Source organism: Patagioenas fasciata, chromosome 17 (assembly GCF_037038585.1).
Source record: "Patagioenas fasciata isolate bPatFas1 chromosome 17, bPatFas1.hap1, whole genome shotgun sequence".
Taxonomy (NCBI): domain Eukaryota; kingdom Metazoa; phylum Chordata; class Aves; order Columbiformes; family Columbidae; genus Patagioenas; species Patagioenas fasciata.
This window is the reverse complement of record NC_092536.1, coordinates 14,038,397-14,065,970: the sequence shown is the minus strand read 5'-3', so window position 1 is coordinate 14,065,970 and position 27,574 is coordinate 14,038,397. Positions and strand designations below refer to the sequence as shown.

Here is a 27,574-nt window from a genome sequence, read left to right as displayed (position 1 = left end):
CGAGGGGGCACGGGCAGCGCTGGGGTGGTCTCACGGCTGCTTGAAGCTGCTCCTGCTCCCCAGGGATGGAGGTGGCCGCCTACCTCACGGAGAGGGCCCACTCGGTGTCCGTGGTGGAGCTGGAGGAAGTCCCTTTCAAGAAGTTCTTCGGGGAGAGGGTTGGCCGTGCTGTCATGAAGGTGACCTTGCTTTCCTGTCTGGGGAGTGCTGGTTTTGGTGGGAGAGTGGGTTCTGCTCATTTCCCTTATTTCACTTATTGTTGTTTGATGTTAATTGATGAATCTGTGGTGACAGCAGTCACTAGAGTGAACAAATGGGCAGTGTCTTCCCTCTCATGGTCCATACTCTGTAGAGCACCGTCTTCTGGGCATGTGTGGGGGATGGAGGTGGTGCCAACTCCCTTTGCCGGGTGGACTGGGGGGAGCCCTGAGGGCTCGGGGACACCAGGAGAGGAGGCGGTTTGGGGGTCCTGATGTCCCTTCTCTGTCCTGTGTCACCCCTCCAGATGTTTGAGAACAACAGGGTGAAGTTCTACATGCAGACCGAGGTGTCGGAGCTGCGGGAGCAGGAGGGCAAGGTAGGGTGCGGGCAGGGGCCCCAGCAACCCCCCAAGGCTGACGTTCACTTCGCCTCTGGGGTTTTGCCCTCTACCCTTTCCTACCCCCCGAAATTCCTGTCCCTGGATTTAGCTCCCAGGAGCAAACACACTCCAGACACAGCGTGTGGGGCAGTTTCATTGCTCCCACCCTCCTCCTGTTGCCGTTATAGGGAATTATGGTCAACTCACGTGTCAAAAATAAAGCGAGCTGCCAGCTTGGCTTGCTATTGCTGCAGGGTTTTGTGTCCCCAAAGTAACTGCGGTGTCCCCCTGTGTGCCGTGCAGCTGAAGGAGGTTGTGCTGAAGAGCGGGAAGGTCCTGCGTGCCGACGTCTGCGTGGTCGGCGTGGGTAAGGGGCCGGCGCTGCGCTGCGGGCTTTGCTTGGAGAGCTGGAGCTGGTGGGGGCGCGGCAGCTCTAGAGCCTCCGCCCCAAAATGCTACTGAAAATATATTTGGAAAGTAGTAAAGGTTTTAGTAAATTGAAACCAATTTCATCCTCTGAAGTTGTTTTTTGTTAAAAACCTCTCCAAACTGATTTATTTTTCCTCTGGCTTTTTCGTTCCTGTCCCTGCCATAGAAGGGGCTATTTGTCTCCTTTACACTTTAGGAAGGAAAAACAAACACTTTCTCACACTGTAGCTTTTCAAAAGTTGCGGAGTACTCTGATTTGCAAAGGCTAGAGAGAAAAAAAAGATAAAGAAAGGAAAAAGAAGGCTGAAGGAAAAGTACACGCTGTAAGGGAGGCAGAGGAGCTCTGCCTTTGGAAGCCTGGGGACTCCCTTTTAAATATATTCTTTCCAAATATCTGTAAAAGAGAAGTGGATTGAAAATTATCTTCAAGCGCTAGAAAAGGGCATGGGCAGATTCCAGCAGTGCACTGGTGGCTGGGACAGCGGGAGGGACCCCAGGGCTGAGGAGGGCGAGGGGGTGGGAGGACTGGGGGCTCCCGGAGCGGCCGCTGCCTTTGCCGTGGGGCAGATGGGTTGTCCTGGCTGTGGGGGGACCTGCTGGCCCCAGGGCTGCGAGGACGCCCGACTACTGACTACCGTGCCAGCAGCCCTTGCCTTCTCCCACAGGCGCGGTCCCGGCGACAGGCTTTCTCAAGCAGAGCGGCATCAACATCGACTCCAAAGGTTTCATCGTGGTCAACAAGGTGAGCGTGGGGCAGCCCCTGCCAGCGGGAGAGCAGGAGGAGCTGGGGCTGTTCCAGGGGCTCCGCCAAGCCAAGTTTCCCCAGGGCTCCGAACTGCTGTGGCAGGGACGGTTCATCTGCCGGGACGCTGGGAGCCCCGCGGTGGGGTGCCTGGGGCTGCCTGCAAGTGAAGGGTTTGCAAATCGCAGCCCTGGGTGCTGGGGCTTGGGTCCGTCTCAGATCCATCCCAGAATGGTGGGGATATCTGGGGGGAAAGAAATGGAGAAAGATCCATCTTTTCAAGGATCACAAAAGATCTCAGTTTTCCCTTCCACCACCAGTGACTCGGGTGGGCGCAGTGCTGGTGCTGCTGGGTGGTGTGTGCCATGAACAAGGAGCGTGTTGGGGGGCTGCCTCTGCTCTGGGGGCTCATTCCCACCTGCCGCTGTGCTTATTGCTCATGTGTGCAATGAGCCAGGCTCTGTTTGCAAACACCAGCAGATGCCAGCTTCTAAGGGGGTCTCCAGCACACTGGTCTGTGTCTTGCTTTACTGGGTAACCCACTGTCAGAAGGATGCTCCAGGTCCCCGCCTGCATGGTCCACTTTGAAAGTGAAGAATGTTATATCACATCCGCCTGGGGGTCCCACAGCCGAGCAGAGGTTGTCCCCGTGCCCTAGGGACCGTGACGGCTCTCAGGCAGGTCCCTGTTTGCTGTAGGGTGCAAACCCCATCCACGCGCACTTCTGCTTCCCCCCTGCAGATGATGCAAACCAACATCCCTGGAGTGTTCGCAGCTGGTGATGCTGTCACGTTCCCACTGGCCTTGAGGAATAATAAGAAGGTGAACGTCCCTCACTGGCAGATGGCCCATATGCATGGTAGGTGCTTCACTTTGCAACAGCAAATTGCTTAATCTTTTTCCAAATTCCTGGGAAATTTCCAAACCTCTAGTGAGAGAATGAGACAACAGCCAATAGGGAAACTGGGCAGTTGTGCTAAACCTTTTGATGCACGTGTATTTTACCCTGTCTGACATGCTTTTATTCATCAGCATTCTCCATGTGCATTGCCTAATGATGCCTCATTACAAAACCAGGTGCCCAGGGATGGGCTTTCCCAAACACCATGTGCTCCCAGGCACCTGCAGTCGCTGCAGGAGCCTGATCGTCTCCTTGCCCTGGGCTCTGAGGAGCTCACCTCCTGATGTCGGCTCCGGCTCACGTCCCCGGCTGGGCTGCCCGTGCTGCCGGGCTGGCCCAGGACTGTGCTGCAGAGCTGAGACCTTTCTTCCCTTCACACCAGCAAGCCCGGAAACCCTGGTGTGACAAGCTTCTCTGGAGCTTTCTGAGGCCACAACCCAGTGGGGAGGTTGACCTCCAGGTGGGTGGGTGCCCTGGGTGGGAGGTTCTGGACCCACACCCATTCACTTTTGGGGACAGCCTCTGGATCGTTCTGATCCAGCCATGCCCCCGTGGCTGGGACCGTGCCGTCACAGTCTCCATGCCCTCAGGGATTTATCCATCCCTTCCCCACTTGAGGTGGCAGCTCATCAAACTCTCAGCCCTGTCACCCCGCAGAAGCTGAGCGGGAACATCAGTCCTGCCAGCGGAGGTGACGGAGTCAGCGGGAGCTGCGCTGCTGGGAGCAGCCCAGCCCAGCCTTGGGGGATGTGATGCGTTGCCTCGTTGGTGCTTCTTGTAGTATGGGCTTTTTGTCAGCCTGCACAGGAGGCCTTGGCTTCCCTTTGGGACGAGCGATGTCAATGCCATGCTGTGACCAGAGGGCAAAGCTCAACGCTTGCTCTGGCGTGGAGCTTCCTCACTTAATCTGCCACTTCTCTCTTCCAGGCCGTGTAGCCGCGCTGAACATGCTGGCCCATGGCGTGGAGATCAGCACAGTCCCTTATCTGTGGACTGCTATGTTCGGGAAGAGCATCCGATACGCAGGTATGGGGCTCCCCACGGCTGCTGCAGTTTGTGCTGGCGGAGGGGAAGGCACAGCCGCCTCCCTTGCTGCGGACCCTCCGCACCAGCCCCTGCCCCCCGCCCGCTGCCCTGCCTGGCTCCTGAGGGGTCCGGTATCGATTCCGAAACCCGTCTGCTCAGGGCATGGGGTGCAGGGCCAGAGGGTCCAGTACGACCGCTCTCTCTGCACTTGCACCTCTCTGAAAGAAGGGGTGCTTCTCAGTACCCCATCTTCCAGTGCTGATCTCTCAGTGACTGCAGGATGCTCTTTGTGTGGTTCTGGACTGAAACGCTCTGTCTTAGGGGCTAGAGCTGGATCCAGAGAAATTATTGCTGAATCCACTTCTTCTCTACATTCCAGGCCATGGGGAAGGGTTCGATGACGTTGTCATTCAGGGAGATTTAGATGAACTGAAGTTTGTGGCATTTTATACCAAGTAAGTTTTTCTTCTCCACATCCCTACATAGGCATTTGTCTAAGCATGTTCTTCTAGGCTGTAAAATATTTTTGCCAGAGTTTCTACCAGTTAGTTTTGTTCCTCTCTGGACACAAAGGCTGAAGGACATTAATGAAAGGCCCTAGAGAAAGAATGTGCTAAGCATAAAGTAAGTTAACCTGGTCTTTAGACCTAATGTCTCTGCCAGGTGTAAGCACTTTATCTGTTCACAGAATATCTGGGAGTAGATAATGGCTTCGATCAATTTGTTGCTGGCAATTCCTATCAAGGATTTCCTTCCCGTCTTATCACTGTGTTAATGATCTGTGACCAGGGCTGGATTGGAAGCTCAAGCATCACTGTTTCTGCTTCTGGTTTAACAAATTAAGCTCAAAAAACTCTCCGTCTATTAGAAACTGCGAAGATTAGTAAGAGCTCAGGAGCCTTTGTTACACCCGTAGTGAAGCCCAGCTCTCCCCAGGCTAGGAGCCTGTCTGGGAGCACTTTCCTGAGATGCACTGACAGTCAGCATGTGTTGCCTTGGCTGTTCTTCAGCCCTGCTGGCTGTTTAGACTGGCAAGACTGTGCATCATTAATTTATCCCCAAAATATTTGCTGCTGTTTATTCTTTTGTTGCCTTTGTCCTATCCCGATATGAACTCAATGGCCATGGAGATGGAGGGGATTTCTTCAGGTGCTTTGCAGAGATCATGTCACCGGGGCTCTGTCCCCCGCCTGATGTCCCTCACCGTCCCTGCTCCACCTCCCCCTCCCCAGGGGTGGCCGCTTGCCCCCATCACTGCGGGTGAAGCCTGGCACTTGGATGTGTCCATGGGGCTTGCAGGGGCACAGGGCTCACCTTGTCACCCCATGGCATGAGCCACCAGGTCCCCAGCACGCACCCTCCTTCTTCTGGTGCCTGTGGACCTCGGATGAAAAGCTGCTGGACACGGTGGGCTCCAGCACACACCAGCACCCAGGGGCCTTCGGCAGACAGACACCTCTGAGCTCTCTGGCTGGATTGCCTAAAAGGGCAGGTTTCTGCCAAGGGGACATTGCACAGCCACAGCCACGGGGCTGTCAGCCTCCACCCCCGACATTCTGACATGCATTGAAATCACATAACTGCTAACGCAGCATTTTAAAACACAGTCTGCTCAGTGAGTGTAAGCTAGGGGAACGTTAAAACCCCTTTTTGGCAGTTTTGCTGCAGTGGTTTGCAGAGTTGGGTGGTACTTTTGGTGCTGCATCCCCTGTAAAGCCACTCCACAGCCGTCGTGTTGTCCCGTCTCGGGTCCCCTGGCCTCACTGGCAGTCCCCCGCCCGCAGCAAATGCAGCTGTATGGGGTCAGGCATCCATGAGCCGCACTGGCACACATTTATTTACAGCATATAATCTTTGAAATGTCTATTCCTCCTTTCCATATCATAGCATTTAGCTTTTTGTCCCAATCCTAATTAGAAAGGAAATGTCAGATTGCTTTAATTAAACATCTGTAGGGCCTCTTCAAAAGGAAAGCCCTGAGCAGGGTGCACAATCCCTGCTCGGTGCATCCGGCGCTCAGCGTGGGGCCGGCGGTGCCGGGGCAGAGCTGCGGGAGCGCCGGGCTCCGTGGGGGTCCCCGCTAAGCTCTGTGTTGTTCTGCCACCCAGGAGGAGCTCCTGGAGGTGGCTTTTGGGCACCAGGACAGCATCCTGCGCCGAGAGCTGGAGGTACTGGGCAGTGCGGGCTGGCGGGGAGCAGCTCCCGCTGCTTTGCTCGGCTCTAATCAGGTTCCCGTCTCCGCTTCTGTGAGAGGCCACCGGGAGTGTTTCTTCCTCTTTTTCTTGTTTGGTGATAGTTCTGCTGGTTGGTGCTAATGCTTTTGGACTGAGGAAACTGTCCCAACTCAGCCATTCCCTCCTGCTTCCTTCTGCTGTGCCCACCCAAAGGTTTGGACTCTTCTCCTGTCACGTGCTGTCTTGGTTGCTGCGCGAATGGTGGTTCTTACTCCTGGGCCTGTCCTTAGCACTGACTGTCACAATAAGGCTCTTTTTGTCCCCAGAATGTGAAGATTAAAGCTTTTCGCTTATCCCTGTCCAGAGCTGTGTGAGCTGTGGAGGACTCGGCGTGAGGCCCTGTGCCAGGAAGTGTGTGGGACAGTGACCTGCAGGTGTCCCCATGGGACACTGTGCTCCCTGGAGCACCTCAGCCGGAACAGCCCAATGTCATCCCAACCCTTGGGGATCTTGGGATATCCAGGGAATTGCTGTGGTTGTCTTCTTCACGGTTCCCCACTTCTGTTGCACTGAACCCTGCAGAAGAAGGGAAGACCATGCAGACACAGTGCTCATCCACAGTGCTCCATCTTCCCCCAGCCCGTATGCCAAGACTTCTGATTGCTTCAGATCCCATGTTTAGGAAGGGCACTTTTGTTGCCCCTGAAGAGCTTTTGAAAAAGAAGGATCCCTCATCTGTGGGACAAGATGTTTAAAACCTACTGCTGATGTGGGATGCTCCAGCTCACCAGCACCCTGTGAGTTATTTCACACAAGGACCAGCTGCCCCGTGTCTTGCTGATGGAAATGGCTGGGCTGCATCTCCTTCCTGGCTGGTTATGTCAGGCGGTGGTTGGGCTTGAGGCTCAGTCAGTGGGTGTCTGATGGGATTACATATTCCTTTTACTTCCCTTGCACACCTTGGTTATTTCTTCCCTTTGAATGGCACACGTTCCCCTGGTTTTGATGGATAGGTCCCCAACCGCTTTGTGTTTCCTGGCTGGGAACTGACAGGAAACCACTGAAGCTTCAAGTCCGTGTGTTGTGAAGGGGTTGCAGAACCTCCCAGGAGTCCTGCAGCCCCAGTCCCCGTTGTGTGCTGAGCACCAGCGGCATCAGGCAATGATGAAGTATCCAAGGCCAAGGCGCTGTGTGACGTCAAGAACTGCCTGTAGGGTCTCCCCAGGCTGTGGTTCGTAGTGGCATGGGGCAGTTTGCATTTCTGAACTTAGACCAACAGGAGAAGACAAAATCTGCACTGCAGTACCATCAGGTACTGCTGTAAGTGTCTTGGAAGCAGACTGTCTGTCTCCTGTGAAGAAAACTCTTCAGTCCCTACACATATCATTGGAGTTACATCCTGGGAAAGGCTGTCCTGTCCTGGGGAGGGCGCAGGTCCCCATTTACATCCGGCAGGACATCAAGCACCACAGCAGAGGCAGGCTCAGGAAGCAAAGAGCTCTTGTAAATCACAGCAGCAGCCTTTGAATGTGACAGCCCAGCAGGCAGTTCAGCTGGACACATGCACCGTTGTAATCTTCTCGGATGGTTAATTATCCATGCTGCCTGCCACAGATGCCTGTTTTCTGGTGTGAATTTATTCCTCGTCAATGTCTGTCCACGACTCCTTTTTCTCACATTGCCTTCTGGGTGGAAGATCTGCAGGCTATCAGAAATGCCCTCTGTTGTAAGTACGCACGTCTGCACGGAGCGGAGGAGGCTCAGGATGGGATTTGCAATGACATCCAAGTCCTGCTGTAGAGCTCCTTGCAGCCTTGTGGCTGCCCCTTCCTGCTGCCATTCCTGTGGAGCAGCAACCCATGCCGGCCTGGCCAGTGTCGGTCCATCTCTGGGTCTAGGTGGTGTGGACTAAGCTGAGGACAAGCTCCAGTGGTTCTGGAGAAGATTCTGGGCTCCTGGTCCGCTCTGCCCTCCTGTGCTCACCCATGGATGGGGAAGCCAGACTGCTGCTCTGTTTCTGTCTTGCTTTCACGTATTAGCAGTGAGCGAGCTTAGGAATCACAGCATTCTGTGATAGATAGTTGTCTGTGATGGAGCTACCCCATGGCTTTGTGGGGCAGCTGTGAGAGGTGATTTCAACTGCCATGGCTCCGTGAAGGTGAAGTTTCCTCCGTAGCATCCCTTCTGCTCTCCTCCTCCTGGCAAGCAGGCACATGTTTCCCCCCAGCTGCTCTTTGCTCTGTTTGTTACAGAGCTCTTTGGTAGCAGATTGAAGAGCAGATCTTAATTTGTTGGGTGCTTCCATTCTTCAGCTTACTCGAGTATATCACCAGTGTTTCATGTCTTACCCACACACCTTCTCTGATCTTTACCTTGTTTGTTTATTAAGTTATCTATTTATGAGTCATCTCCTGAATTCAGTCTTTGGAGATTTATGCTCAGGTTGACCTCTGCAAACCTCAAAGCAGAAAAGTCCTTCTTGTTTGCCTTCTGACCTTTAGCCAGAGTTCCTTCAGCTTTTTTACATCTCTTCCCTTTGGCTTCATTTGTTTCCCATTCAGCCCCTGAGGCTGTGTCGTGCTGTCAGCACAGGCATCCTGGTGGATGCTGGTCCCCTGGGCTGGGACATGCTGCTGGCAGGGGTTTAGACCCTGCTGCTGGCAGGGGTTTAGACCCTGCTGCTGGCCGCCCCGGCTGTCGCAGGGCTCTGGGAGGAACGTGCCTGTGGTGCAGCTCAGAGGGGCCGCTCTGCCCACGGGGAGGTGGGGAGCAGGATGGGGATGTGGAGCAGCACAACCGTCCCACAGGGAAATCCTGACCACCCTCTTCTCCGCTTCCTCGGCACAGGGCAGCAGACCAGGGATCACCTGCCCAGATGGCAGCAACACTGGCATCCTTGCTGATGTCTTGGGTTTTATTCACCATGAAAGCCACCTTTGGTGGCATTTTCAAACAGGTGCCGGGGTGTCCAGAGCTGTCTGGATCTCCTGGGCTCTCTGGTGATGGTCACCACAGCAGCGTGTGAGTGTCGGTGACACCACAGCGCGGCCACCCTGGAGCACCAGCTCTGAGCCCTCGCCTGTCCCTTGTCCCACACCACCAGCACAGTCCCCACAGTGCTCACACTGGGGATGGGTCCTGGCCCTGGAGCAGCAGGTGTTTCTCTTTGCTTCCTGCTTCTCTCCAGCATGTTGCTTTTTGGGTGATGGAGCCGTGGCCACCCGGGGCTGCCCTAACCGCTCTGCTCTGCCCGGCCCTAGGAGTGACGAGGTGGTGGCTGTGGCCAGCATGAACTACGACCCTATTGTGTCCAAGGTGGCTGAGGTCCTGGCTGCCGGCAGGACCATCCGAAAGCGCGATGTGGAGTAAGTAGATGCCCTGCAGGAGACGGCGATTCGGGGGCAGGGGCCAAGCAGAGACACGGGGAGCAGGGCAGGGCTGAGAATCCCAAAGCCAGACCCAACGGGCAGCTCCTTCCCACTGCTCCCCACTCTGTACCCTTCTTGCATTCCCCTCCCGCCCCGCTCACTCCATCCCCCCAGGCACTGCCTCCCAGACACCTCCAGGTCTGGTGTCCCACACGCAGGGGATTTGTCTTGAACACTAGGATGCAAATCCTTGAACAGAGTCAATGGCACAGCGGTGCTCACTGCCACCCTGCACTAGCACATCACCAAGGCAGCGCTGCCTGATGCTGGGGTGACCCTGGGCAGCAGCCAGCAGGGGGACCTGCAGAGAGGGGACCGCAGAGACGGGACCGCAGAGAGGGACCCGCAGAGAAGGGACCGCAGAGACGGGACCGCAGAAAGGGACCCGCAGAGAGGGGACTGCAAAGAAGGGACCACAGAGAGGGAACCGCAGAGAGGGACTGCAGAGAAGGGACCGCAGAGAGGGGACTGCAGAAAGGGACCGCAGAGATGGGAGCGCAGAGAGGGATTCGCAGAGAGGGGACTGCAGAGAAGGGACCGCAGAGAGGGGACCACAGAGAGGGGACTGCAGCGAGCGGCTGGCTGTGCTGCCTGTGCACAAACCTCTGAAACAGCAAAACACAGAGAGCTCTCAGTGCCAGGGCACCGGCCCTTGGTGTCTCAGCCTCTGGTTCATTGGGGTGTAGCTCATAGCAAAAGTGCTTTTTTCTCCACCTGGGTTTTAAGTATTTGCACAGGAAAGAGCGCAGCCCTGCGTGCAGAGGGTGGGTGCTGAATGTGTCCTGCTGGAAGACACACACCAGGAGGTTGTAACAGATCGGAAGGAGCCTTTAGAGTGGGAATCAGAGCTGAGGGGAGAATGTGGGTCCCTGTCCCTGCGATGTTTCCACGAGTCACAAATATTTCTGTTTCACATCTGGACTAGAAGCAGATGTTTTCAAGAGCTGGGGGAGAGGAGCACTCCCAGCCCCCGGGCTCCCCTGGGACGGGGAGCACATTGAGGGTCCACGTGGTCACCAGTGACTGGGGCTGGGCTGCACCCGTCGCCTCCAGCGCATTGGGAAATGGTTGCTGGGCTCCCAGTTTGCAGCTGGGAGGGAGGTGGCATCTCATGGGCAGCCCAGCAGTGTGGGGAGCTGCTGGCCACACGGCAGGGCTCGGTGAACCCAAAGGAAGCCAAACCACCTAACCCCAAGTGTCTTTTCTCTCTCTGTCTCCTGCTGCTTTCACACCTTTTAGGCTGTTTGTCCGTCACGGCAAGTACGTTCAGTTTGTGGTCCCGGGTGTGCTGGGTGTGAAGGGCTGGTGGGAGGGACAGCTGGACCCCTGCTTGGGCCATGTCCCCAATCCCTGCATGGGGACACTGGTCACACCTGTGCACTGGTTTTGCAGCCCCCACGCCCCCGGGGTGGTGACGGTGTGCTGGGGGGGGCTGGGGGTGGCAGGAGCTGTGTCCCCTGCGCAGGGTGCTGTGCACAGATCTGCCAGGAACAGAACAGGCAGCTGCCTTTCAGCGGGACCCTGCTCAGCCAGGGAGATGCCTGCCATTCGGTGCCTTTCCGAGAGTTTTCATCTGAACGCCAGAGGGGCTCGTCTTAACTTAGAAAAGTACTGTTTGAACTCAGTTTTACACGGAATTGAGGCTCTGCATGTGATTTTTGTGGAGAGTTGTAGCGACAGGTGTGTGAGGACAGGCTGGCTGTGCCTCTGCGCCCAGGCACCCCGCGCGGATTTGCTCACACATGCTGGGAAACACCTCGTAGCACTGCTGTTTTTTTCTCTTTTTGTCAGAACTGGAGATATGTCCTGGCTAACAGGGAAAGGCTCCTAACGCTGGCCACGTCTGCACCCTCCTGACCCTGTGCTCCGTGGGGAGCGCGGATGGCAGCACCGCGACACGCGGGAACACTGCAGCTGAGTCATTTCCCTCTGAGACCTGGATGAGCCCGACACCTGTCACTGCAGACTTACCTGCTCAGCCATGGCTCCTTTGCCCCGGTTCCAGCTGGGCTGGGGCTCTGTGCCTGCAGTTCCCTGGGGACGCTGGGAGAACGGCCCCGGGGGAGCGGGGCACAGGGGCTGCAGATGGGCTGTGGGGTCCCCAGGCGGCTCTGCCCCAAGCACAGCCCTTGCCCCCATGGACAGTGCGAGTGCCTTTCGTCGCTCCCTGTGCTCTCGAGCACGTTGCCCCTTCACAAATCCCCTTCGCTCCCAGCTGAGCTCCGATGCACAACCCCGCAGAGCCCAACATCGCTCCTTGTCCGCATGGCTGCAGCGCTTGCCACGGCTCTCCTGTGCCCACCCACCCCGGGGAGCACCTGAGGGGGCCGGGGACGTGGGGTCACGCTGGGTGGTCTCTAGACAGCCTGTGTTTGTGTTTCATGTCCTCCCTTCTCCAGGCTGGCCGCCCTCCCCAGCGCCCCGGCAGAGGTGAGCCCTGGCACAAGCCGAGCGCCCTGGAGCTCCTCGGTCCCAGCACCCACAGCATCTCCGCATCCTGGAGCAGACAAAGGCTGGAGTGCTGCTCCCTGTCTCTGGGGGCTTGGTTTGGGCTTGAGCACTGGCAGCTCTCGATCGCCCCTCGGGGGTGACCCTGCAGGGCTGTGACAGCCAGCCCGCCGGATTAGCGCTGCTGCTGAGATGTCACTCAAGGAAAAGTAGCTGGAGGAGTATTTCTGGCTGTCTTCCAGCCTTCATCACTCATTCCTCCTGTCACCTAGTGACAAGGCTGCGTTTCTCATCTCAGCTTTCCATGTCGGTGCTCTGCTGTCATGTTTTCTGCCCCTTGCTGGAAGAAGAGCCTTGTCCCCAGCTCCGGAGTGGCCCTGGCCAGCCCACAGCCCCCTCTCTATCAGCTCAGCAGAGCTGGGGCGAGAACCCCTTTGGAGAGCCCCCAGTGCTCTGTCCTGAGCGAGGTTTTTCCCCAGCAGTCACTGTTTTACCCTGAGCCCAAAGCAAGAGGATTTATATTTTTCATTTGATTCACCCCATATGAATTAAACCAATACTATTCTTGGGATCTGGATCATCTCTGATTCCTTCCGGGGCGCTGGGTCACCTCTGCAGGCTGGCTGTGTGGTGGTGCAAGCGCCTATTTCGTAGCGGCTTCCCACCTGTGTCTAGCTCACCTCTATTTTTTCCATATTTTCTGATCTTTGCTAGGTAGTAACACCACCAGGTACCTGTCTCATCCCAGGTGGGCTCTTCTGGTTTCACTGCAAGGCTTTTCCCAGGCAGCATGACCAGAGGGGACAATAGACAGTGACATGCATGCTCCGGCACACAGCCATGAACAGGGTCCCCTTCCTGAGTCGTTATGTGTCTGCTGGATCCACTAAGGGACATGAACTTGCAAGTCTCATTTTAGGTCCCAAAAGGCGTCTGGGGACACTGAGCAGCGCAGAGACCCACGGAGGTGGCATGTTAGCAGGGAAGCTCACAGGGAGGGGTAAAATGCTCTGTGAGTCTGGAGGCTTTGGAGAAGCATTTCTGGCGAAGAGCAGCATCCCCTCCCTGGGCATCCTGGCCTGCCAGGGAGCTCTGAGCGATAATTGTGCTCATAGGACACAGCTGGGAGAAGGTGCAGCAGGGCTGAGTGCTGCCCACAGCTGGTGCTGGGGACACCAGCCCATCCCCGACATGGTGATAGAGGCAACTTGCTGCCCCCCCCCCCTCCAACTTCCACAGAGAGGAGATGCTCTGTGTCCTTGTGGGTCCCATGTAGGGTTGGTGTCTCAGGGGAATTCCCCTCTCCCACATCCACCTCCTGGCTCCGCAGCCCCGTCCCCAGGGAGCCAATGGCCGGGTGTCCTGCACATTAGCCGAGCCTGTCGTTAACGACCTTCTGGCTAATCCCAGCTGAGCCGGGCGATCAGAGCTCGGCCATGGCTGCGCACACCCCTCTGCCCCCCAACCTCCGCCGGGGCTTGGCGGCCTTCAGCGGCTCCCTCTTCATCAACAACAAGACCCGGGACAGCGGCGCTGCCCCCACCTACCCCCCAGGTACGGGCAGTGCAGCCGGGGGGCTCGGGGAAGGGGGTTGCTGCTCGGCACAGCACCGATGCAACTGGGCACGTCTGAGGTGGGAACACCCAAAGGGTCCCTGCACTCGCCCACCGAGAGGGGACAAAAATAAAGGCATTAGCTGCAAACAGCGGAGCTGTGCCCCCAGGCACGGCAGGGCCACCGCTGTCCCCTCTGCGCGAGGCCGGGGGTCCCTGTGTGCAGCCCGGCCCAGCCCTGCCTGCCCTGCGCAGCCCCCGCGGCGCTGGCCAGCCTGCCCCTCCAGATGATGCTCTACTTCAACGCCTGCTACTTCCCGGCGTGGTGCCTGGCCGAGGGGCTGATGCTGCAGCTGAAGGTACCGTCCCGTGGGGCAGGTGGTGGGGAAAACCGGCTCCTGCCCAGCGTCCATGGGCATGCAGAGGCCACAGAGCAGGGGAGAGGCGAGCCTCTTCAAAATTAACGGGCCCACACACACACAAGCAAAATGCCCCATCCCCTACAAGAGGGCTCATCTCCAGCTCCCAGAAATGGAACTTTCCAAACAGGGCAGGTTAAACGAGGCGGGCAGAGCTGGGCAGGAGCTGGCAGAGCATGGGGAGGAGGGCACAGGGCCCGGGGCACAGGGTGCTGGGACAAGGCTGTGCCCCTGTCACAGTACCACCTGCTGCCCTGGCACTACCAGTTCCTGGTGGTCGCTGCCTTCCTCATCCTCTCGCTGGCTGAAGGTTCCCGCCTCTACCTGGGCTACGTGGGGAACCTGCAGGAGAAGGTAAGCACCATCTCTCTGCCACGGCCTCAAGTCCCCAGGGCTCAGTGTGGGACGGCCCTGCGGGGGAGCGGTGGCTGTGCCGGATGTCCCCTTGCCCAGGGCCTGAGTGCCTGTCACCCTGTTCATGAAGCCCTGCCAGGGAGGGGGAAATCACAGGTGCAAGGTAGAACTTGGGGGCAGAGGACAAGGGGAAGTCACTCGCTGTCCTGCTGTGTCCCTGCGCTGTGGGTATGATGCTCCAGCACTGAGCTCGACAGCATCTGACCACATCCAGGCACAGGAGCGACATCCCCGGTATCCAAGTGCCGATGGCAGCAGTGGCCAACGCAGGGAAGCCCTGGGGCAGAGAGGGTCCTCCCCACCCCACCGGTGGCCTCTGCTCCCACAGGTGCCCGAGCTGGCCGGATTCCTCCTCCTCTCCTTCCTGATCCAGCTCCCCCTCCTGCTCTTCCTGCTGACGGACGGCCATGTCCTCCGCCTGCCGCTGGAGACGGCTGTGCACAGCCTGCTCCTGGCCTTCCTCCTCGCCGAGATCGCAGCCGCGTTCCTGGCGCTGAGGACCATGACCAGGCAGCTGGCGGCACAGTTCCACCTGCGGCAGTTCGAGGAGCACAGGGGAGGCTGGGGCAGGGGTAATGCTGCGGGATCCCTCCAATAAACGCTGTTCAGACCCCACTGTGCCTCCACACAGTGTTTTTGAGCCCAGGGCAAGTGGGAAAGGGGGCTCAGTGCCCAAGATGCTGAGGTTCCCCCCAGGGCTGCGCTTGGCTTCAGTGAGCATCAACCCTGGCAGGAACTGGTGGACACAGGAGCCACCGCACCCGTCTGCAAGCCAGTACCAGCCAGTGCTGCCACCCCTCCCTGAGCACAGCTGAGCTGGGAGGGGGCAGCCCTCCAGGGTGTGGGGGCTCAGCGGGGCCATCGCAGCGGGAAGCACACAGGGCACCACAAGGGGCAGGAGCAGCAGCCCAACACCTTCCAGCCCCCCTGGGCTACAGACAGAGCTCAGCCACCACCCGCTTTCTGAAGAGCTTTATTGCATTGCATCCCTGTTTTCCATGGGAAATCAAGGCCCACGGCCATCTGTAATGTGAAAAACACAAAATACTTTAAGCCTCTTGTGCTGATCATGGGCCAGTTTCTTCCCAGCAAGCTCTAGCCCCTGCAGCAGCTCTGCAGTATGGCTCTGCTCGGTCACCAAGAGCTTCTGCTGATGCAAATGTTTCTCCAGGAAAGGCAGATCCTAACCCCAGCAGCACACAATGGACTAGGAGAACTGGGCCACCTCCACCCAAGCCACAGCCATGCCCCATCACACCTACGCGGGGGTCACTCTGGAGTGAACGATGCTTGGGACGGAGCAGTCCCGACATCCCTAAGCTGCAGCCTCAGTCTTACATTTAGGGGGTTTTGCCTGAAAAATGAACAGGGACATCTTAGTGTACCAGAAACAAGGGGCCAGCTCAGGCAGGTCTGTCCTGTGCTGCTCTGCTCAGCTCCACGCGACCCCGTTCATTGTTTGAGATCCCCACCCCACTTGCAGTTTGAGATCAGGCACTAGAACAACGTTTTTTCCTCCAACAGGACCGGGCAGCCCGGGACAGTTCCAAAGGAACATTCCTGCTGGGCAGCGCCAGAGCGGGAAACACACGTGGCAGAACCTGCCACTGACCCACAGTGTCCGCACCGACACAGCGCCAGGCTGCGCTCAGACCCTCACACGTGGAGCTTGGCAAGATTCAGTCCAGATGAGGGTGAATAAATGTGGGGCTGGGTAAGGTTTGTACAGGGAAGGCCCCCCAAATCTGCTCATTCAGACTTCAGTGAGTCCCAGATTTGAGTGCCCCCAAATCTGCCCACTCAAACTCCAGCCTTAGCTCTCCCAAGCAGCCCTGTCCTTACCTCCTCGAACTTCTCTTTCCAATAGAACTCGGCCTTTGCATCCAGGTAGAGTAGAACCAGGTCACAGAGCACCGTGGCCTGCAGGGACACAACCGCAGCAGGGTCGGCAGTGATGGTTCCTGCGGGAGCCCAGGCCACCCAGGCAGCTCCAGCAGGTCCCTCCGCCCCCACCCGCTGCCCGGAGCCGCGCGGGTCAGACAGGATCATCTGAGCTGCACCGTGTGGACCGAGGGCGGGGGCCGGTCCGGCAGGGAGCCGCTGCCACTGCCACAAAAGGGACCGGGATGAGAATATTGGGTAGGAACGAGAGGGCTGGCAGGGGAGCCCAGGGCCCCCATCACTCAGCTGAAAAGCCACAGGGGTGCTCTACAAGGGGCTGCCCCATCACAAAGACCACCACTCCCCATCCGTGCTGCAGTGGGACAGCGGCTCCTGTCACACGAGCACCAAGCGGAGCTGCTGCTCTCACAGCCGGCGCGGGGCAGCGAGCGGTGCCCCAGCAATGCACCTTCCAGGGTCAACAGACACCCAGCGCCATGAGACGTGCCCCTGACAGTGCTCAGGACCTCGACCCAGCAGCGTCATTACTGCGAACAGTGACGAACAGGACAACAGGAGCTCACACCCCACCAGGCGAGCTCTGCTCCCGGGCTGCCAGCACCCAGAAGCTCCACGCCACAGGCAGGGGAAACAACAGACAAGTGTCAAATCCCAACCCATGGATCAGAGGAAAAGACTGGGCGTTGAGTACTCACAGCTCCAAAGAACGCGATGCCGGTGCCGATGCTCACAGCAGCAGGAACGATGCTGAACTTCCCAGCCTGGTGAGAAATGGAGGGGGAAGACAGCAGGCATAGGGGTGAGGGCTGCAGGATGAGCCCCTGGACAGTGAGCTTAAAGCCAGGGAGGTGCTGGGGGAAACCTCGGTCATTTCTCCGTGCCCAGCTGCAGGAACCGGGCTGCTGTTACCTGGACCCAAAACCCCTTTGACTTTCAAAGACAGGACTGAGGCAGCTCGTGACTTGGTGGCAGCAGAGGTCACTGTGACGGACCTGCTGCAGGCACAGCAGGAGCTGCACCCACCAATGACATCCCAGCAAACAGGGCCCTGATGTGACGTGTCCCCCCGCTCAAAGGAGTGTGGCATCGCTGAGGAAAGAGATTTTTGGGTTCCCACCTCTCTCCTGGCTATTCTCTCTTGCTCCACACCTCCCAGACCTGATCTCACCACCCCAAAGTGGTGCAACCTGTCCTGCACTGCATGCTTGGCCCTTTTCAGGTGGAAAAGCCAGTGCCAAGAACAACCGATCAGCTGTGGATGTCACCTGGGGTGACCAGTCCTCTCAGTGCAGGCTTCATCTTGCACAGGTGAGTACAGAGTTTGTCAGTGATAGTGCACACAGAGAAGCATCAGCCATGACCATGCCTGTGCCTTTCTCCACAAGGGGACAGTTAATCAAGAAAAGATTAATTGTCCAGGTTCAGAAGAGTTCTTTGCCAGGGTGTTCCCACCACGGGACCCTCAGAGATGCCAACAGCCCCTTTGACCAGACCCACCTCGCCTACAGGGCCCAACATCTCACAACACCCACGTCAGATCCTCAACAAGAGAAGCCTCCCTGCTCAAGCCATTACCAAGAAGGTTCTCTCCTAATGGGAGGGACTGATTTTCCCTGCTCTGCTTGGAAAACCAGAAAGAGGTGAAGAGCTCACCAGGGTGAGGAGGAGCGATGCCAGCAGGAAGCCGTGGGGCTGGCGGCAGCAGAGAGCAGCAAGGCGCAGTGACAAAGCAGCCGGGACCGTGCTTGCAGGGTCTGCAGAGGAGACGGTACCTGGCCGTGCACGGAGATGTCGAAGCGGATGCCATAGAGCTTCAGCAGGTTTCGGTGGAGCTGTCGCTGGGAGTCCCAGTAGTAGGAGGCAGTTCTGTGGGAGACACTGGATGCGGCTGAGAAAGCAACAGCAGCAGAGGGGAGGGCTGCCTGTGTAACGCAACTCTGGGGGCTGCCATGTGCCGGTGCACACCTCGTGTCCCCTGGCAGGCTGGGACGTGGGCAATGCAAGTGCTGCTGTCACTTGCTTGGCTTCAGCAGTGGCGCATCAGCATCTGCCCGGCACCCAGCCCGGGTCACCAGGACCACGCAGCTCCCAGTGCGCACAGCTCAGGGTCAGCACTGGTGCTGACAGCCACACGTCCCTGCGCCCAGGCAGGTGTTGCCCTCCACAGCTCCAATGAGTGGGAACTATCACAGCACCCCAGTACTGACAGGCCCGGCGCTGGGCTACCACGTCCCCTTGTCCCTGCTGCTCCTTTCCGAGCATCACTCAGGGAAATGCAGGTGTAGAACAACGGCCGTGTGCTCGTCCCACAGCCCCAGCATCCCCACCTGAAGTTGTAGCTCCTGTCCTGCAGGCTGAAGGAGTACTGCGGCTGGCACCGGGCCGCGGGCTGGTCCAGGTCGCAGTCCCACTCAATGCGAACTCCGATGCTCCCCCCCTGCAAAACACATTTTACTCCAGGAGTGGCACAGGATGAGAGATTTGCTGAGTTCTTTACTGTCCAGTTGTTCTGAATCACACAGAGATCACATCATTCCTTTAGCACTTCAGGCATCAGTCCTGTTTCCTCTGCTCATGCCCACACCCTTGGGGAATTTGCAGTCACGGTCCATACTTTAAAAGGAAAGGCAAATACCAGCAGTGCGAGGTCCCCAAAGGTCTCTCCTGCTGCCTCCACCATGTCACGGACACGGAAGACAGGGCAGGAGGGGCTGAAGAACGAATCGTACAAGCAGGTCTTGAAATAGGTGGGGTCATTGGTTTGCAAAGTATTGCACCTGTGAGAGGAGAGAGAGGGAGATGTCCCGGGTGCAGGGGATGTGGGAGGACAGGGAGCCCTGCAGCAGGACACAAAGGGAGACCCTCCCCTGCAGCGGGACCCCAGCGCCCCTGCAGCAGTGACACAGTCATCGCCTCTCTAAAGCCTCCGCTGGAGGGAAACCGACCCTGCGGGATCACACGTGGAGTTACCACCCTTCACAGCACCTGCCATATCCTTCCCCTCCCAGCCCCTCCCCACCTCTGCTGCTCCTTCCCCCCATGGCACTCGCTCCCGCCACTGCCATAGGAAACCCTGTGTGCCGGGGGCTGGCAGGGCCGTTCCGCTGCCCCAGCCCACGTGTCCCAGCGGAGCCAGGCGGCCACCAGCCTGCCGGGGCTGTGAGCCCAGGGCAGCCCTTTGCAAAAGTATGAGCTCAGACAAGACCTTGGGAACAACCGGCCTTGTCCTGCTCTGCCCGCGGTGCTCTGGAGGGCTGGGAGCACAGCCGTGCCCCTACCCCATCCCATCACTCTTACACGTGCAAACATGTGCTGCCAAAGCCACCGGCGTTCTCCTGAACGCACCATCCGCAACCGTAACCGCCCGAGCCTCGCCTGCCCCGCACCGCACAGGGCTGCTCGGCCCCACGGCAGCGCGCTCAGCAGAGGCCGCACCGAGCTGCACACGCGGGGTGGCCAAGGAGCATTGAACTTACTTGGAGAAATTAAATTTGGTGAAGTGGACGGTATTCTTTATAAAAAGAGTGAAATTCTCCGCCTCAGCCAGAAGAGGTTTCCTGGAAAACAGCCACCACCACGCTCAGATTTTGCACAGTGGCCCTGGCATGTCCCCATTTCCCTCGCTCTGCCGCCTCCCCCACAGACCCTAGGACTTCGGCTACAACAGAATATTGCAAGAAATGCTCTTGTGTGAAGTTCTCTGGGCTTAACTGACTGGTAGGTGAATGGCAAAGGCCTCGGGGGCCTGGCTGCCCCCAGGCAAGCGTGTTCAGGGCCCTGGTTACACAGAGAGGCAACCAAAGCTCTCGCTGCCTGTCCCCTGCCCCTGTGCCATACCTGGGCAGGGTGCTGTTTTCCACAGGACACCAGCCGTAGATCTCACAGGTGGAATGGGTGGTGTTGAACATCACGCATTTCCCAGTTTTTATCCCTAGAAATGAGAAAACATATATAATTGACTATTCCATTTTGAAACGTTTTCTGTGCAGCTCCCCTCCCGGGGTGATGTCCTGGCCACTTTGTTCTCACAATCTGAACCTCAAAGCTGACCCCTCAGTGTTTTCCCCACACAACAGCCTCCCTGTGAACCCTCCCCTGAGGTTGAACCGCGTTGGCTGTTTGACCAGGGCCAGCAGCCGCTTGCTGCCGCCTCTCCTGCCCCGCGGGAACACAACAACCCGGGGCAATTCTGCACACCGACCTCCTAGAGCCGAAACATCCTTTCCAGCGGAACTCACACGGGCTGCTAATATTAATCAGCGTGGATTAAAAGCCAGGCTTTATTACAGAAGGAAAACCTGCCAATCACATGGCATAGTGGCTTCAGTTCCAGCAGTGAACATCAGAACCGAGCAGCCCTGTACTCGCTGTGACAGCGTCCTGTGCCCGCGGCACCATCTCCTCCAGCCACAACAGGTCGCTGTAAGGCTTTGCCAAGAATAAATGCCTGGAGAGCACTTCCCCACACAAAAAGCACTGAACTTGGGCAATCAGGCACCTCTGTGGACCTGTTTGTTACTAAGCATGATGAATTAAATGACTGTATGTTTGTTCTAGCAAAACACCCAATACCATTGCCACGAGCCACTGGGTTTCCCATGGGACAGTCTGCATCTTCTGTGCACACAGCATCGAGGACGGCGGCGCTCTGCGGGAGACAGAGAGAGCCGCGGTGACCGCGCGGCCACCCCAGGCCCCAGGTCACCCCCCACGGCTTGTGCTGCTGCTCCTGCTTCTCCAAGCACGTCCCAGACACTTAGGAGCTCAGATGCTCCTCAGAATTCATTGCATTTGTGTTGCCAGGACAGGAGCAGCAGAGACACGCTTGTGTTGACAGCAGAAATCTGTGCATCAGCTCTTGGAACCTCAGAGCTGAAAGGTTTCTATTGACTTTCCCTAGTTACAAATATGTATTATTTATCCTTGATCTTATCAGAAACGATTGCTGATTCCCAGCCCTGCACAGCTATGCAGCAACGTACTGGTGGCCAGGACGCAAAGCAAATCTTGGCGAGCAAACCACCAGTAGCACCAGGGGTGAGCAAAGAAGGATGAAGCTTCTCCCAAAATCTAACGTTCGCCTCATGCCCTTAGGACACTTGGGGCTGGGACCAGCGCCACTCACATGCACATCCATCAGCAGCATCTGGAGCGGTAAGAGCTGAGCACAGCTGGATGTGAAATGGTCCCTTAGCCCCAGAGCTGGCACCTGGACAGAGCGGATGTGCTGACTGACACCTTCTGGCTCTGAGTCTATTTGAATCATCTTCATTAACCTTCATAGTGCCTTGCAAATAGAGGTAGAAGGTTTCCAACCACTCAAAGTATTGGAGATCAATATTGAAAGGTCTCCCCAGTAGCTCTGTCAGAGCTCAGGCACAACACAGACATCAGCCACTGAAACAGCTCGTCCTGTACTCAGGTGCTGCCCGGGCTCCAGCCAGACTTTCCCCTGCACAGAATACTTTGGTAATTGAAAACATTCAGAAACTCCTGCAAAGTCAAATGCTGTCACTGCTACATTTTCACAGCTCTCCAAACATGAATGTCAGCTACAGGAAACTCCGGGAGAACAGCACGAGGTGAAGGCTGCAACAGGCACCCAGACACACTGCGGCACTGCAACGGGATGAGATGTTCTGCTCTCTGCAGCCTTGGCTTGCACACCGCAAACCAGGCATCCAGAGACACCAGTGACTGCCTGCGAGAGAGCCCTGCAACGCTCTCTGGCACACGTCTTCCCCTGGGGACACTCCTGCAGCTCCCAATGCTTCAGGAGCTCTCAGCGTTTTAAAGAGGGATCATTAGTACCATTGGCCCTGACCCAAAAACCCAGGTTGTTACTCCTCTTCTGCAGCATTTGCAGAGCAGCCCAGCCTGGCAGCACGGGGTGAGCTGGGAGGCAGGATCGGGCCGGGCACAGCACAGCAGACACAGCAAAAGACAAAGGGACCAAGCAGGACAAACAGTGCTTGGCTCAGGCACAAGGTGCCAGCAGCGGCTCAGCTTAAAAGCCACTTGCTCCCGTCTGCCAAGCAGGGTTCAGCTCTGGAGTTCAGCAGAGGAGCTGGCCAAGTCCAGCCTTGAAGGGAAGGTTTGTCTCTGAGAACATATTCCATTAAGTGTGGGCTGCCTGGGAAACCTTGTGCTCTGCTCCTCCTAAAAACACGACCCTGCGATGGGATGGGAAGGATGCTGGTCCTGCAGCAGGGGGTTACAAAAGAAACGAGAAACAGGTGTCCATGGAGTGCACACATGTAAAAGTACCATGAAAAACAGCAGAGCAGAGGTGAGAGAACAGAGCAGCAAGCCAAGAAACCACAACACATGTGAGACTCCAGAAGGAGTGCAGGTAAGAGAGGTCTTTGTCGGGGTCAGCTGCCAATGCCAGCTGCAGACGGAACAGCAATGGGGCGACATGGCTCGGTGTCCCTGGGGCAGAAACCCTGCACAGATCACCCAGTGCCACCAGCCCCCGAGCAGCACAGAGAGCTGGCAAGGACCCCACGGACCGTGTCCCTTGTCCTGCTGGTCAGCACAAGTGACCCTGGCCAGACCTGTTAGGTACACATCATGCTTCATGCAGGTATGACAGAGCAAGCGTGAAAGAGCGAGCAAGACCTACAGGAACAATGAGAATTATGGAAATCAGCTGTTTACAATGAAAATCCATGTTTCACTTCTGTCTGGCCTTGCCCTGGGTTTTGCTGAGCTCAGGTCCAGCTGCAGAGCAGTAGATCCAGCCCCGCAGCACTGGGTAAGGACCAGCACAGCTCACGTACCTCGGGACAGGTGCCCTGGGCTTGCTGTGCTGTGGCAATGAAATTGGTCACCAGAAAAATCACATCTTCTCCCTAGGAGGCAAGGAAGCAGCTTCAGCGGGGGACTCACACCCTCACACTCAGCAGCATGAACTACAAACGTCCTTTTTTTGGCTTTGTAACGTACAGCGTTAACATCGCCTGTTCTTTTCCCAAAGGGTTTTCCCGAAGCTTTTGCCACCCCGCCCTGCCCGGGGTCCCGGCCGTACCTGCGGGGGCCGGGCATAGTCTGCCGCGTCCCACAGCCGCCGAGACGTGCCCGCCACCGCCGCCCCCTTCAGCTTGGTGACCACGGCAGCGTGGGGGGCGCGGTCGGTGTCCTGGTAGCCCTTCCGCACCAGCAGCACCCACCTGCGGAGGGGCACGGGCGAAGGCGCTGAGGGGACCCCAGGGACACCCGCCACCTACGGGAGCGTCGGGCCCTGGGGGCGCCGAGGCAGGAGGGGACCTCCCTACCCGAGCAGGTAGCCCAGCACGCCCAGCTGGAGCAGGCGGTGCAGCAGCCCGACCCGCCGGTTCCGCGTCAGCGCGAACTTCGCCGTCTTGTAGTCCAGCAGCCCGCCGACCGCCAACCCCGGCCCCGCGCCCGCCATGGCGTGACCGCGCGCGCCCCGCCCCGCCTTCTCGCAGCCCCGCCCCTCGCAGCCCAGCCCCGCCCCTCAGAGCTCCGCCCCTCCACGGCACCGCCGCGCCCCCCTCGGCCCCGCCCCGCCCCGTCGCCATGGCAGCAGCGCGGCGGGGCCGGGTCGGGTATGGCGGCCGTTCGGGGACCCCAGGCTGGGGTTGGTTCCGGTGTCCCCGGGTGGGTGCAGGGGAACGCCGGGCTTGTCCCGCCAGCCCCGGGAGGCAGTGGCCTGGCTTGGTCCCGGGCCTGGGCCGCGCCCCCGCGGGGCTGGTGCGGGAGCAGCCGGGGCGCAGTGGGCGCTGGGGCTTCGTGGCAGCGCTCGGCGAAACCTTCGCCAACGCCCCCTCCCCGCAGCACGGAGCCGGTACCGGGCCGTGTGCCGGTCTGCAGCGCGGCCCTGAGCTCCAGCCCCTGCGGCGCGATGGGCAGCCCCGTCACCCCAGAGAGGGACACGGGGCCCTGGGGCGACAGGGGCTGCAAACCCTGTCACCTGCCGAGCCGAGCTGCGATCCGCACCAGAACCCGTGCTTTAATGTGCATTCTCATGGCTCATTGATGACAAACAGGTGACAGTCACAGTATCCCAGAATGTGAAGGGTTGGAAGGGCCCTGGAAAGCTCATCCAGTGCAATCCCCCCATGGAGCAGGAACACCCAGCTGAGGTTCCACAGGAAGGTGTCCAGGCGGGTTTGAATGTCTGCAGAGAAGGAGACTCCACAGCCTCCCTGGGCAGCCTGGGCCAGGCTCTGACACCCTCACCAGGAACAAGTTTCTGCTCTAATTTAAGTGGAACCTCCTGTGTTTCAGTTTGCACCCATTGCCCCTTGTCCTGTCACTGGTTGTCACCGAGAAGAGCCTGGCTCCATCCTCCTGACACTGCCCCTTTCCATATTGATCCCCATGAATGAGTCCCCCCTCAGTCTCCTCTTCTCCAGCTCCAGAGCCCCAGCTCCCTCAGCCTTTCCTCACACGGGAGATGCTCCACTCCCTTCAGCATCTTGGTGGCTGCGCTGGACTCTCTCCAGCAGTTCCCTGTCCTTCTGGAGCTGAGGGGCCACAACTGGACACAACATTCCAGGTGTGGTCTCCCCAGGGCAGAGCAGAGGGGCAGGAGAACCTCTCTGACCTACTGACCACCCCCTTCTAACCCACCCCAGGTACCATTGGCCTTCCTGGCTGAAATACACCTCCAGTAGGTATTGTGGAGAGTACAGGACAGCATCAGCGCCCAGATTTCCCTGGTCGTCTTCATCAGATTTACATGGAAGCCTAATCAAAGTGAGCACTCAGCAGTTTTTCTGCATCAGAAGTTTCCCAGACCTCAGCAAGGAGACATTACCTGGATGCACTCATGTCTCCAAGTTCAGCTTCAAATGGGTAGATGAGAGTAGTCATCAGCACATTTCAGTTAGTGAAATCTGTCACTGATAGTTGTGTAAGGAAAGATGCCATTGGAACAAACTTCATATACACTCGGTCTTTGGGGATTGCCCCAATATCACGAGGTTTCTCAGTAGCTGCCGTGGCCTTGGTTCTGAGCACTCATTCAGTATCAGGGAGAAGGTGAGGGGGTTCTCAGTCCCAGTGAATCCCCTCAGTGCGAACACCCCGAGCCCAGGACTGCCCGTTCTGTTCTTCCCACGAAGGCAAATCCTGTTGTGACTCCTCTGGGTGTCAGAGAAACCCAAATTTCACATTAAGAACATGTCGAGGACGCGTCTTTCCTGCCTGGCAGCTCAGGGCCAGCAAGATTTGGTGTTTGGGATGTGCCAGTGGGTCCTGTGGAGCTGGGGAATGCGGGGTGGGAGGTGCAGCTGTGCCATTGCTCCCTTCCCCTCGGGGTGAGAGTTTTGCCCGAGTCTGTTGTCTACCCTGGGGTACTCCGCATTTTTTAATTCATATTTTTATTAATAAATCATAAACCTTTTGTATGTTCACACATTGGTTTGTGTCAGGTAGTCCCACCATGAAAGCTGTTACCATTGGGCATGGCGTTGTGGAAAGGTATAGTTTGGACCACGAAAAGAGTGCAGCCTTTGATACTAATTTTTGGTGCTAAACCTTTTTGTTCTGTTAAGTTTATCTTATCTGGAATAGTTCTCTGAGATCTGTTTCAGTTCGGTTTCCCGTGTCTGGTGTCCAAGGCTGAGGAAAATGATTTGATTTTGCAGCATCTGTTGGGCAATCACAAGGTCATTGCCATACTTCTGTTTAATTCTAAATAGTTTTGGAATTCAGAATTCCCAGTGAGACAGAGCAGGACCCTGGCACAATAGAAGTGTCTTAAATGTCAAAGTATGTTCAGGGCAGCCGTAAGAAAACTAAAGGGCGCTTACTGTGGCCCTACTCACAGGTGCCAGGTAGGAGCGGTGTCTGGAGAGGCCCATCATCAGGCACAGTGGGCCAGAACCTTCTCCTCTACGTCGTCAGTATTGACAGCAGAAATATTTTTCATTGTTTTTACGGAAGGATAACTTGTTTTTTAATAACATAAGCAAAATGAAATATTTTGAACTTCAACCATCTTCAGTGTTTGCTTTCCTGGCCTGGCTTTAAATGATGTTGGAAGGGGAATCTTTTTGCATGATTCTGCAAAGGCCAAGGGGAGCTGAAACAGAAACATCCAGGAGAGCTTTGTGAACCCAGTGAAACAGCAAATGACCCGTTGTAGGGTTTTTTTGCTTTTGTTTTTGGGGGGTTTCTTTTGTTGTTGCTGCAGGGTGCCAAGGCTCTAGTTCTCACGTCAGACCTGGGTGACAGTCGGCTGCAGGGAGGTGCGGTGGCTGCAATTGCGGAGACACTGGAAGAAAACCGCTGCATTTCGGGTTTGTGTTCGCTGATCTGCCGTTCTCCAGCAGACACGTTGCTGCGGAGGAGGAAATGGTGCTGGCATCTTTGTGGATTTAACCAGTCCTGCTGGCAGTGACCCTGTGTGTGTGACAAGGACACCAGAACTGGGTGCTGTTTGAGTGCTGCTGTGTCACCTTTCCCCACCTGTTTTCACAGCAGTTACTTTTGTGAGGTTAGGATGCTGCTAACTGGAGTCAGCCCTGTGCTGTTATTCCTGCGAAGCTGCTGGAAAGCCAAGAGAAAGAGCCATTTCTGTTTTAACTGTGGATCAGAAACATCCACCTGAAACTCAGATTATTCAGATGATGTGCTTAATAATTGTTAAGGCTTTGTAAATTGAATTTGCACAAGCGGCATCTAAGAAAACGGGGCTTCTAAGCAGCGAGAGGTGGAAAAGAAGCCCATCTAAAGCGCATCTGCCAGCAGCCCATGTCTGCTCTGCCCAGGGACGTTTCATGTGTCTGACACCTCTGCAGTATTAGATTACAGACACTGCAGGTCCGGGGAGCAGCAGCGCAGCGGCGCTTTCTGGATTCAGGTCTCAGCCAGGCAGTGTGTGTCTAGAGATCGTGGTTTTAGCCTCTGCTTTTCCAGCATCGATATTCCTGCCCTTCATTATTTAAGAAGCGAGTCCCGTTCACACATGCCAGTGACGGGTGCTGTGGGCGACACGTGGCCGAGGGGCAGCGACGGCAGCTCAGGGGATGCGGGTGGTTGTGCCGCGTGTACCCAGAAGCCGCTACCAAACCCGAGGCTGTGCCGTGCAGAGCCAGTCCAGGGTCCCCGTGCTGGGCTGTGTGACCAACCCAGGAGGGGTCCGTGTGGAGCCCCCGCCGTGTCTCCGTGTCACATCTTTCAGCACTTAACTGAATATCTTGTTTCAGTGTCTGAATCTCCAGGCCCCTGCCATGGTGCAGGCAGAACTTCACAATAAGTCATGCTGGTTGCTGCACCGGGGGATATATTTTATTTGCAAAGAAGGGCGGTTTAGACAGCTGAGAACACACCTCTCCTATAACTAAGGCAATGCTGATCTGCTTTGTCAGGAGGTCAGCGTGGATGAAGGGGACAGGCTCTGTGCTGTGAAAATCCCTGTTAACGTGGCATTTCCTTAGTTTTGTTTTCTGGTGGTTGCATTCAGTGTTAGAGGGTCAGGCTTCTCTTCTGTGCATAGAAAATTCATTCTGTGTGTGGGTAGGTGGAGAAGTTCAGGCTTTCATATTTGGGTCTCAGTGCCTGTCTTCACACCCGTTGCTGTTCTT

At 57.1% G+C, this 27,574-nt stretch overlaps 3 protein-coding genes across 8 annotated transcripts in view; 2 read left to right on the top strand and 1 right to left on the bottom strand.

Moving 5' to 3' along the window:
- AIFM3 (AIF family member 3) overlaps positions 1-12,299 on the top strand; it is a 48,786-nt gene extending 36,487 nt beyond the window's left edge. For 3 of the 4 annotated variants that reach the window (XM_065851487.1, XM_065851488.2, XM_065851490.1), the window contains 10 exons: positions 64-179; positions 506-577; positions 884-947; positions 1,675-1,751; positions 2,493-2,610; positions 3,580-3,678; positions 4,058-4,133; positions 9,113-9,217; positions 10,520-10,540; positions 11,072-12,299. In XM_065851487.1, the coding sequence (XP_065707559.1) occupies positions 64-179; positions 506-577; positions 884-947; positions 1,675-1,751; positions 2,493-2,610; positions 3,580-3,678; positions 4,058-4,133; positions 9,113-9,217; positions 10,520-10,540; positions 11,072-11,111 (788 nt within the window). In that variant the 3' untranslated portion in view covers positions 11,112-12,299. The remainder of the gene's footprint in view (positions 1-63; positions 180-505; positions 578-883; positions 948-1,674; positions 1,752-2,492; positions 2,611-3,579; positions 3,679-4,057; positions 4,134-9,112; positions 9,218-10,519; positions 10,541-11,071) is intronic. The other variant, XM_065851489.1, reaches the window with a different exon arrangement.
- An 80-nt stretch (positions 12,300-12,379) lies between these two features.
- On the top strand, positions 12,380-14,719 carry LOC136109000 (transmembrane protein 17A-like). 2 transcript variants are annotated; one of them, XM_065851272.2, is made up of 4 exons: positions 12,380-13,282; positions 13,537-13,640; positions 13,941-14,054; positions 14,443-14,719. In XM_065851272.2, the coding sequence occupies exons 1-4, from the start codon at positions 13,165-13,167 to the stop codon at positions 14,710-14,712; spliced, it is 606 nt and encodes a 201-aa protein (XP_065707344.2). In that variant the 5' UTR covers positions 12,380-13,164; the 3' UTR covers positions 14,713-14,719. The 2 variants fall into 2 exon arrangements, with proteins under 2 accessions (XP_065707344.2, XP_071672066.1); XM_071815965.1 differs by lacking the exon at positions 13,941-14,054.
- Positions 14,720-15,071: 352 nt separating this feature from the next.
- On the bottom strand, positions 15,072-23,436 carry P2RX6 (purinergic receptor P2X 6). Of its 2 annotated transcripts, none has more exons than XM_065851493.2 (12): positions 23,294-23,436; positions 23,047-23,188; positions 22,799-22,870; positions 20,589-20,664; positions 19,854-19,947; positions 19,493-19,573; positions 18,652-18,793; positions 18,344-18,453; positions 17,789-17,882; positions 16,712-16,777; positions 15,957-16,034; positions 15,072-15,468 (listed from the first exon to the last, which is right to left on the bottom strand). In XM_065851493.2, exons 1-12 carry the CDS (start codon positions 23,428-23,430, stop codon positions 15,430-15,432), a joined length of 1,131 nt encoding a protein of 376 aa, XP_065707565.1. In that variant the 5' UTR covers positions 23,431-23,436; the 3' UTR covers positions 15,072-15,429. The 2 variants fall into 2 exon arrangements, 1 of the variants encoding a protein (XP_065707565.1); XR_010652455.1 differs by having other exon boundaries at positions 15,441-15,468; positions 17,670-17,882.
- Positions 23,437-27,574: the final 4,138 nt, after the last annotated feature.